The 11,634-nt window shown below is 41.4% G+C and overlaps 1 protein-coding gene across 2 annotated transcripts in view; it reads left to right on the plus strand.

Annotated features, from left to right (window-relative positions):
- SMYD2 (SET and MYND domain containing 2) overlaps window positions 1-10,624 on the plus strand; it is a 94,014-nt gene extending 83,390 nt beyond the window's left edge. For both annotated transcript variants that reach the window (XM_043964050.1, XM_043964051.1), the window contains exons 9-12: window positions 1,833-1,953; window positions 3,739-3,913; window positions 6,291-6,399; window positions 10,162-10,624. In XM_043964050.1, coding sequence (XP_043819985.1) covers window positions 1,833-1,953; window positions 3,739-3,913; window positions 6,291-6,399; window positions 10,162-10,242 — 486 coding nt within the window. In that variant the 3' untranslated portion in view covers window positions 10,243-10,624. The remainder of the gene's footprint in view (window positions 1-1,832; window positions 1,954-3,738; window positions 3,914-6,290; window positions 6,400-10,161) is intronic.
- Window positions 10,625-11,634: the final 1,010 nt, after the last annotated feature.

Below are 11,634 nucleotides of genomic sequence, written 5' to 3' on the forward strand. Positions count from 1 at the left end.
GAAATTGGTCAAGGGGTTGATTTTTCTTTATGAAAAACCAGTTAACCCCTTTATTTTGTTTCTTATGTATGTGCTTGATAAACTATAGAATTTGTGGAGGGACCAGTGAGCTGATCCAGGGTAACCTTCCTGATGGGCCTGATGTTTCCGTCAGTCTGAGAGCTGGGCAGGGCCATAGAGGGCGTCAAGTGAACCTCCTCACTTTATAGATAGCACCAACTTTGCCAGGACACTCCTAGGAACCTCAGTTACTACTCTGCTTTGCTTCTACTCAGACCTCTTCCTGGTGGCTCAGTGCTTGCTGGGTGTAGGAGGAGGTTTCCAGGAGAATTTGGGCATGGGGAAGGAATGACCAAATTGCCATCTCTGAAAATGAAGTGCACCTTTGGAAATGGAAGGGGGAAAATGGGAGTGGGGACAGGGAGCAGAACACAAATGAAGGATTCTAGCCACTTCAGAAACCAATTTAGAGATGGTTTTAGGCCACGAGTCCAGAAAGCTTGAGTTTGCCCTAGCACCACTCACATCAGACCTGATATTGACTAATGCCAACCCTGCCCTGTTTTCTTCCCTGTGTGGCCACCAATACATACTGAGCATCCTGCCCTAGGCAAAGGTACCCATGAAATCCAGTTTGTTTTTTTTTAAATATTGCAAAAAGTTTTAAGTTTCTCTCAGATCTGCTGCCTAATTTCTGTTCACCCCAACCTGATTCAGAATCATTGAAGCACAGGGTATTGAGCTAGGAAGTACCTTTGTATAATTAAATTTCTGTACATTTATAAAATTTATAAGTTTTATAAGTGTTTTATTGATACCTTTTTTCTTTTGCATTGCCCAGTTCCCTGCCCTGCTCCCTGCAATAGTTTCCTCTCCCATAACAAAGAAAAAAAAATTAAGCAAAATCAACACATTTGTCCATGTCTGAAGGCATGTATGTCATTCCATTTCTAGAGTATCTACCGGGGCAGCTGGGTGGCGCAGTGGATAAAGAGCTAGCCCTGAAGTTGGGGGGACCTGAATTCAAATCTCGTTTCAGACACTAGTTTAATGATTCACTTAACCCCAATTGCCTTAAACATCCAAGGGCCATCTCCAGTCGTCGTAATGTGCGTCTTGCCACTGGACCTAGATTGCTCTGGAGGAGAGAGTGAGGCTGGTGACTGCACAACCCTCCCTCACTTAAATCCAATTCAGTGCAAGTCACGACATCACCTCCCATTGTCATGGTTCTCTTGGAGAAGGAAAGACAAACAACAACAACAAAAAGAGCATCTGCCTCACTTCTCTGCTAAGTTACATTTGTTCTTACTGTATCAGAGTTCTAATGTCTTCCAGTATTGTTCTCCTTTATGTTATTGTTGTCATGGTGTGAATTGTTCTCATTTTATTATGCATCAGTTCACAGGATCTCAAAGTTTCTATGAATTTTTCCTATTAGTCATTTCTTATGATGAAATAATACTCCATTGCATTCATATAACACAATTCATCCATTCTTCCAACTGAGAGGAATCAATTTTATTAAAATAAAAAAAAAAAGAAAGGTTTCTAAGATCAACCCTCATTTCACAGATTAGAAAATTGAGGCCCAGAGAAATAAAAAGGATTTACCAAGGTCACCTGTCACAGAGCTGGATTCAAATCCAGGTCTTCCAGCTTCTCATCCAACATCCTTTCCACTGTCCCCTACTCCATTTTTCCACTAGTGCATGTGGACATCTAGTAACTTGCAAGTCCAGATACATAGACAGATGTGTAAATTCTTTGTGTTCAAAAGATTTCTCTACCTCTGTAGTTCCCTTCATAGAATTCATAAATGTTTCTTTCAGGATAAAGCCAAGGTGGAAATCCGAAAGCTGAGCGAGCCCCCAAAGGCCGAAAGCATCCGAGACATGGTGAAATATGCACGGAATGTCATCGAGGAGTTCAGGAGGGCCAAGCATTATAAATATATCCTTTTCTCACTCTCCCTATAAGAGATGAGATGGGGAGGGGGTCTGAATGTTGAACAAAGAGAGCCCCTTTAATAAGTCAAGTCTTATTTGACTAGTTTGGACTGAACTCAGCTTCCCGGTGGGATAATTTGCTTCCTGCAAAGAGTCTGAAGAAATGGCTTTGAAGTTTACCTTAGTTCCTAGAAGGCATCTTTTTAGAGCTCTATAGTATCAAGTATCATCGTTACCATCCAGTAATTGGGTGGTCAGTCTTCAGTTATCCACATGAATTAGGTAATAAATTAGTTAATGAAAAAGGATGCATCATACACTTAATCCATGCAAAGTTATCTGTAGATAAAGGGGATGAACAATAGGAAGAGTCAGGACTGGGCACCAAGGGATTTGTGTGGTTGAATGTATGTCTGGCCAAATGTGTCCCTGGTTGCTTTTTAGAGGCAGATATAAGTGTCAGAGGGCTTGAGGTGGGAAAGGAAATAGGAAGGAGAGAGTTATCTGTGGGCTTTGCATTATCTGGGCCATTGCTTCCTACAGTTATTGCATTTAAGCAAGCCAGCTCTTCCCATGGCTAATAGTCAGAACTTGAAAACTTGCCCAAGGGTCTCTAAATTTTTTCCATTTACCAAAACCCTGCCCAGAATGTTTTCTCAGCTTACATGCCTTGAATAATAATATAGTTTCATATAATAGCAGTCTCTCCTAGGGGCTACTTTGTGGAAAAGGCATTTAATTTATTTTATGTAGCTCCAAAGGGCAGAACCAAGATCAGTGAGGAGAAATACAGGGGAGGCAAATTTGGGTTCAATATAAGGAAAGATTTCCTGGCAATTTTATTTAAAAACGGAATAGGTTACCTCTTCAGACTGGACCACCATAACTGGAATTATTCAAAGGGGTGCTGAATGACCCCCTGGCAGAGTTATTATTTTAGAGTATGGCACATTGAAAATAGCCCTGAAAAGGTCATTAAGGTTGGTTTTGGTTTTTTTTTTTCAATGCACAAAAGAAAACAGAAAAAAGGCCAAGAGGAAATAGATAAAGATGGCTTTGAAAGTTATATATTGAATTTCTTATATACTTCAAGGAAAAAACAAGCTGTATTTAATAGCTATTCACAGTTTTGTATACAATCTTTTTTTTCCTGTTCTACTTTGTAAGTGGAAATGCTCACTTTATTTGATGTTTCAGTTCAAAATAAGAATTTTTTTAAAGAAAAAGAAGAAAAAAAATTACTGACCATGGAGTCCCAGGATCTGATTTCCAATTTTCAGTTTGCTTCTTACCACCTGTGTGACTTTGGGGAAATAGCCTATCCTCCCTGGCCCTTAGTCTTCTCACCTGTAAATGAAGTGGTTGGACTTGATGACTTCCGAAATCCTTTCTAGCTCTATGCCTATGAGCTTATCAATTTCTAATTTCCCTTTCAGCTCTATGTTTTTCTCATGTCTCAAATTATCCTTTAATTTGAAAAATCAGTTCCCATATGTCTTAAATTCCTCAGATTATATTGTAATTTGAGGCCTTAAATTTGTTCTTTTTTTAATTAAAGAAAATAAGTACTTTTATTAGAATTATTGTGTTTTCAAGAAGTGTTTAAAGAGCAATGTAGATTATTCTCTTTCTGGGGTGGTTTGAATGTGGACTTTGTGTGCTGTAATAAGGTAGGACATGGGCTCTTCAAACACTTTGTCAGACCTTATGATTCTGGGTAACCTTTTCTGTGTCTCATAATTTGGAGTAACTAGCCATATTGCTCTCATTTTCCTTGACTCCAATGCAACCCCAAGCGAGCTGCTGGAGATCTGTGAGCTCAGCCAGGAGAAGATGGGATCCTTGTTTGAAGATAGCAATGTGTACATGTTACACATGATGTACCAGGCCATGGGTGTCTGCCTGTACATGCAGGACTGGGAAGGTGCCTTGCGCTATGGACAGAAAATCATCAAGCCCTACAGGTGACTTAGGGTGGTCTCTCAGGTCATAGTGTGCTGAAATGGAATTGTTTTTGTTTTAGAATTTTTACCATAATCAGAATCCAAGCTGACTGATTGTCTTCCTGGAATGTGCCTAGCAGGGGTCAGCCTTTGTTCTTCTCCATGTCTTAGGGTAGAGTTACAAAGTCTGTGTTCATTCTTTGGATGTGATTCTGTCTCTTTAGGCCTCTGCTTTCTGGGACAGCCAGGCATCCCAAGAGAAAGTAGTTATCACTATGTAGTTGGGTGTTGGAGAAATCTCCCCTACCCCCACCAGCCATGATGATCCCTTTGTTGGTAGAGAGTGAGCCACTCTTCCATGAGGCTGCTAGCCTTGTTTCTTTGTGTAGGCCCATAGCCATGGGGCTCTAGATGACTCTCCACCTCTCCCACTATCCCAAAGCTTGGCAAAGAGAATTTGACACACACACCCAGTGGTAATAGTAGTAGGCTAAAGAATTCAAAAATCAAAAATTAAAAAAATTAAAGAATTCAGTTTTAAAAGAGCTACTGTAGGAAAGGTCTTAGGTCCAAGTCCCACCTCACTTTCAGTACTTACTTGCTCTGTGTGTGAGAGCTTAGGCAACTCATGTGACCCACCTAAAACACCATTGTATTCAGACATAAGATGAGCATGTCCCTAGGGCAGGATAGGTAACTATCCTATAGTATCCTACCTCACTGGATTGTCTTGAGGAAAGACAAAGTAAAGGACTTGACCTGTGATTTTATTGATATAGGCAATTTCCAGGTGAGAAAACCTTTTCTACCTATGCAGGTGAGCACCTTCTTGGAAACTCATAGTCTTAAAAGAATTACCTTCAACTAAAAAGTGAAATGACTTGCCCAGGGTCACATAGTCAGTACATATAAGGAGTGGGACTTGAACCCAAGCCAAGGCTGGCTCTGTTCACTATGATATGACTGCCTCTCCTCAAGAGGAAAGCCCACTGTTAATCATAAAGAAGTACAGAATTATGCTTTCCTGCATATTTTTCCCATCTGTTCTCTTGCCATGAAAAAACTTTCATCTCTTTTGGGGCATTTTTGTCAGTTCTGCCAAGAAGTGACTTATTGTGTGGTCATTCCTGAAGGACCCTCTTACCGAGAGCAGTTATCGAGCCCTCCCTGCCCTCCATCTCTGGCAAGGACAGAGTAAAAGGAGCTGGACTTTAATCTGCTGGACACCATCCTAAGGTCAGGCACAGAAGAGCTGGCTGACTCCAGGATGGATGGCCGAGAAAGAACAAGGCATTTTCCCCCCAAATTATTCTGAGATCAGGAAGGGGCTTTACTGGTTTGGAAGAGAAAGGTGACTATGGAGGATGGATGAGATAAAGTCCTCAGTGACTCTTTAAGCCCAAAGGTTTAGAGCCTGATTTCACCCACTCTTCACCATTTGCCTTTACCCCAGAGGTTCAGTCCTTAGGTAGCACTGCTTCAACTGGCCAGCAGAGGGAGCAAGAGGGGAAGCAAGCTCTTGAAATCAGCCCAGAGATTGAGTTTGTCATTTAAATTCTAGATAAATTCCTCACCCCCACCTCCCAGCACCCTGGAGTGGGTGAGGCCAGGAATGTGCAAGCTTGGAGCTTCCTCAAAACCTCCCCACACTTTGCTCAGAAATACCTAGCCACTCTTCTTGTTGGAAGGGAAGACCCACCTCTTGGCCTTATTCTCAGCAAGTTCCCACAGTTCCCTTTAGCCCCTAACTCCAGTAGTCTATGGGACAGAGCATTGAACTAAACAAGAAGTCTTTCCATAGAAACCTCCCTCACAGCATCCCCCTAACCGTTCTACAGAGTCCCAACCCCAGCCCACCCCACTTGTTTCTACCTATTCAAAGAGCAAGGTAGAATCTCCCCCTTTGGTTGATGCTGCCAGAGTAGGGAGGCAGAGACCATGATGTGCCTGGCCTTAAGAAAATGCAAAATATTAGCATGTGAATTTCCAAAACAGACAAACGGGCCATTGTTTGGAACGTAGGTTTGCCATGGGATTTTTCCAGAGAGCACCCTCTCCCAGTGCATTTTATATTACTTTGCACTCAACCTTTGAAGTACATTCACACTGCAGTGGTGAGCAGTTGTTGGGCTGGGTTGTGCTGATCCATCCAGACTTTCCCACCTGGACTCCCTGTTGTCTATTGGTAAACATTTCTGAGACTGCTGCCTGGGGCTGGAAGTCTCTGGCCACAGAATGGAAGAAAACCATTTGTTTCTTAGGGCATTCAACCTGCTACAGACACATAGAATTAAAGGTACATGTTCAAGCTTCTTATTTCTCCAGTTTAGACACACGAATGCCATTGTGGAAGATCTGATCATAAGATGGTTTGTCTTCTTTCTTTGTTGTCTTATAGCAAACATTATCCACTGTATTCCCTAAATGTGGCCTCCATGTGGCTCAAGCTAGGACGGCTATATATGGGACTGGAACACAAAGCTTCAGGAGTAAAAGCCCTGAAAAAGGTAATTTTTCTTTTCCCCAATTACTTGCCTTTTCTGCTAGCTCCTGTGGGAGGTGGCGATGGGACCATCTTCTCCTGGTCAAGATGCTTCATCCACCTGTAAAAGTAAAATGTTGGCATACTGCCTGTCTCGAAGGGTTACATGGGGCTAGAGTACTTTGCAAATCTCAAAATGGTGTGTGTTTTTTTTTAAATGTGTAAATTATATTTTCTTGGAGTGCTTCTCTAATATAACTGATCAAAAAGCATTTTATTATGTATCTGTGATATGAGGGGCACTGTGTCAGAAGTTGGAAGAACAAAGACAAAAGTTCCTGCCCTCAGGAAGCTTGTATTGTATTGGGAGGAAAAGCGTGTGTATATAGACATATGTAAAAAATAAATACAAAGTAAATCTGGGGAAGGAAGAGGTACTAGCAGCTGGGGAGAATCAGGAATGACCTTATGTAGTAGGAAGTGCCTGATCTGAACTTTGGCACAGTGGAGAACGTGCAGATTTGGAGTTTTGAAGACTGGAATTGAAATTCTGCCTCAGATTCTTACTGGTCATGTGATCCTGGGCAAGTCATTTAATCACATAGTCTCAGTTTCCTTATCTATAAAATGGGGATAACAGCACTTACCTTACTGGGTTCTTAAGGACCAAAGCAGATAGGTATGTAAAGCACTTGCAAACCTCAATGCCTTATAAATGCTGGTCATTAAGAGGTGAAGGTGAGGAGAATGTGGGACTGCAGATGATGGGGTGTTGTGTCTGAGGAATAGAAAGAAGGACATTTTTGTCTGGAGTGTAAAGTGGAATAATGTTCAAGATGATCCTTTTGACCACCAGCTGGAGGAAGTATTTCTACATTTGTAGAGATGGATTTTCACTCTCCTTTACAGAGACTTAGATATGACCAATAACACACATGTGGCTTGAGTTTTTATCTATGTGGAAATAATAGGCCCACACTGTGATCCAGCCCATAACCGTAGCCTCATTGGTCTCATGCTGTAATCACAGGCAAGTCTTCCATACTGTCATTTAGAGGACATGGTCTAGCAAGAGGTGGGATAGGCCCTCCATGTTCTCCTACAATGCAATGAAGAATATTATGGACCTCAGTTCTGCACAGAAATCCTGATATTCTTTCTTTGTGGCTTCACAATGGCTAACTCCAACCTCTTCTCTCCATGGAGGACTATACAACGTCCTCCCTGAGCCCTTAAGGAGAAGACCTCACCTCTACTTTGCTAAGAAAATAGAGGTCGCTTACTCAAATAAATACTTATTAATAGGTCAGTTCTCCCTTACTCCACTTATAAAACCTCTCTGTATCATCCCTCATTCTCTCTTCCTTTGTTCTAATCTCCTTGCCAAGATCAGCGCCTCTACCAAGGCTTGTGATCCCACCCCATCCTGTCTCTTCTGCTAGTTTGCTTCATCAATCATTCCTTTTCTCATCTTCAGATTCTCATCCACTGGTTCCTACTGTGATACCTACAAAGAAAATTCAGTTTCCCCATTCACAATTCACATTCACTTGACTATAACTAACTGAATTTATTTTCCTAGGTCTCTTCGCCTTTTGAGAGCCAGACTACTAGAAAGAGCAGTCATCTTTGTTGTCTCCATTTCTTTACTTCCATTACCTTTCAGTTCCTTACAATCTGGCTTCTAACTCCTATCATTGCCATGAAACTATTTTCTCCTAGTAAAATGGAAGCTCTTTGAAGGCAAGCCCTTTGTCTTGTCTTCATATCCAAGAGCCTAGCACATAAGGGTCATTTAGGAAATGTTTGTGGAATTGAATACCTTTGTTCAGTCGTTTTCCAGTCATATCTGACTCTTTGTTACCCTATTTGGGATTTTCTTGGCTAAGATATTGGAGTGGTTGGCTGTTTCCTTTCTCTCACTTATTTCATAGATGAGAAACTGAGGTAGACAGGGCTGAGTGACTTGTCCAGAGTCACACGGCTAGTAAGTATCTGAAGCCAAATTTAAACGCACGTAAATGAGTCTTCCAGACTCCAGACCTGGCACTCTATCCACTATGCCACCTGGCTGCTCCCACATATCTTAGAGATACTCAAACAAATTCTTACTCTTCTTTTCCCTATGAATTACCAAGATTTATATACATGATTTTTTTTCTGGCTTCTTAAGACTCACAGAATTTTAATTTCCTTGCTGTGGATAAGACTTCTAAGATAGTCTTCAAACATGGCTGTGACCCAGCCAGATGTGACTCTCTATATTAATTTAGACAGATAGTACATGCATTAGGGCAGCTAGGTGGTGTAGTGGATAAAGTGCTGGGCCTGCAGTCAAGAAGACTCATCTTCATGAATTCGGATCCAGCCTTAGACATTTATTAGCTGTGACCCTGGGCAAGTCACTTAACCCTGTTTATCTCAGTTTCCTCATCTGTGAAATGAGCTGGAGAAAGAAATGGCAAACCTCTCCACTATCTTTGCCAAGAAAACCCCAAATGGGCTCACAAAGAGTTGGACACAACTGAAAAACGACACTTACCTGAAGCCTTTACATTTTGGTAGTGACCACTAGAGCTCATCTTCCACTGCCCATAGCCTTTGAAGCATAATGAGGCCTCAGAATAAAACTCTGACCTGGCTTTGCTAGGAAAGAATGAATTTAGTGGAAAAGAAGATTAAATCAGTTCTTCTGCCTAATGATTTAAATTGTCATTTCAGTGATTAGATTTAAATGAAATCCACCCTCCAGTTCCTATTCCCTACTGCTAAGTTTCCCCTTTCCTGGGGAAACACACTCATATAACACATTGGAGATCCCTCGGGTCAGTGCATCTAGCCCTGCTTGAACACAACCACCTGGAGTGGAAAACCTGTGGCCAAACTATGCGGAGAATGTCTTTCCGCTAAAATATCCAGAAGAGTGAGGCCAAAGGGGCCTCACCATAGAAGCTACCTTGAGAAACACTCCATGAGATAAGGGGATGTTTATTTGTTTGGTTTTTAAATCTTAACCATCTGGAGAATCTTTTCCTGATTGCCCATTTAACTTTATTTGACCTGTGTAGATTAGCTTTAGGGCAAGAATTCTTGCCTAGGATTAAGAACTTGTTTTGTTTTTTAACATTTTCAAAATTATATTTCGATATAATTGGTTTCCTTTGCAGTCTTCAGATTTTATTCATTTAAAACATTCTGAACTGTTCATAGGCTTTGTTAGACTTCTAAAGAGGTCCATTACGCACTCAAAAATAGGTTAAGAAGGTCTATTTCAGAGACTATTTTATTAGGTTTTCCATTTTAAATAAACCACAAACCTGTGTGATCTTGGGGAAGTTACTCCCTGGGCCTCAGTTTTCTCATCTGTAATTGAAAGAGGGGGACTAGATGACTCTAACTAACCCCATGAGAGCCATGAGCCTGAATCATTTGGTTATTTTACCTGCTTTCGTTAAAAATAAAGACTCCGGGGGCAGCTAGGTGGCGCAGTGGAGAGAGCACCAGCCCTGGAGTCAGGAGGACCTGAGTTCAAATCCGGCCTCAGACACTTAATGCTTATTAGCTGTGTGACCCTGGGCAAGTCACTTAACCCCAATTGCCTCACTTAAAAAAAAAAAATTAGTTAGTTAATTAAAGGCTCCTACTTCTGAACCTGGACTGCAAGGTAAGCATGAAGAAACCTCCCCCCTTTTCATTTAGGTTTTGAGGGGGTGAGAAGAGATCTCAGGGAGGCCTGGAAAGAGAGAGGAAGGTCAGTTTTCTCATTTGCCCTTTTTTCTCTCTCTAGGCTATCGCTATTATGGAAGTAGCTCATGGCAAAGATCATCCCTACATTTCCGAGATCAAAAAGGAAATTGAAGACCATTGAACCTATGCAACCCCTTCAGCTTTTATTTAAATTCTTTATGGAAACCTCAGAGAACTGAGTGAGTGCATGAGGGTCCTTTGGAACCGTGACCCTCTGGCATTTCTCTAATAGAACTGGAATGAGAACCATCTAATGCACTTAAAACCATACCTACCTATTGCTTACTCAGAGGTTTGTTCTAAACTTCTTAATCCTTCATATGAAATTAATTTTTGAATGCTTTTTTTCTAAGAGATAATGCCATGGTTTCGTACAATCTACTTTGGACAGAACAAGTTGGAAGAGGAAAAAAACAAAACATTTTTTTCCCTTCCTCCCTGCCTGTTTTAATGTTTAGAATAAATCTGAGTGTTGTAAGGTAATAAAAGGGATCATGAAAGCCCTTATGGTCTGCTCTTTATTTACTTACAGGGTTGGTTTGTGAAATTATGGGGGGTAGAGGATCCCATGAGGGATTTGTAACCTAATTTTTAAGTCTGTCCATTACCCTCTAGAAGGATAGCCTAAATCATAGAATTTAGAACTGGAAGAGATCTTAGAAATTGTTTAGATTAGAAATCATTCTAGGCCAATTCTCATATTTAACAAATGGGTAAACTGAGCCCTGGCCAGGGGAAATGATTTGTCCACGTGACTGGATTTCTGCATTCTGAATTCTTATCACCTCTCTGCTAACTAGGAGCAGAGGTGGCATCCAGAGGCCAGTAGGATATAGGAGAAGGAAGAAATCATGCAGGAAACACAAATGGGGAGAAGAGAAAATAATGGGAGAAGAAAGAGTCCTATGGCAGGACTCTTAGCAGTTCATTGGTTAGAGGGTAATCTCTTTTAATTCCCCTGCTTCTGTAAACGGTGGATGGTACTGAACTACCGCAAAGTCCAAGTTCAAATCTGGCAACTGACACTAGGCGGGTGACCCTGTTTGCCTGTTTTCTAAACTGTAAAATCAGGATAATAACAGGTTGACGTGAGGATCAAGTGAAAGGATACTTGTAAAGTATTTTGCATGGTGCCAGACACATAGTAGATACTCTATATCAATATTTATTCCCTTCCCCCCTCTCTCAGCTAGAAGCAGGTGCTTAAACACCACCTAAGAAATGGCATCTAAACAAGAAAGGCTGTGTGCATAGCAGGTCTGGGCAACTGTGTCCATCTCCCAGTGTGAGGACTTGCTGGTTTTTTCCATGTCTTCCCATAAATCCTCCCATAAATTCCTGCGGACCACTTGACTCTGATGATGATGATAGTGATAACAACGACAATAGCTAGCACTTATATAGCACCTACTATGTGCAAGCTCCTTGAGAGTAGGGATTTTTGCCTCTTTTTATTCCTCGTGCTTAGTGCAGTGCTGGGCACATAGTAGGTGCTTTCTAAGTGTTGACTGAT

Source organism: Dromiciops gliroides, chromosome 4 (genome assembly GCF_019393635.1).
Source record: "Dromiciops gliroides isolate mDroGli1 chromosome 4, mDroGli1.pri, whole genome shotgun sequence".
Taxonomy (NCBI): Eukaryota; Metazoa; Chordata; class Mammalia; order Microbiotheria; family Microbiotheriidae; genus Dromiciops; species Dromiciops gliroides.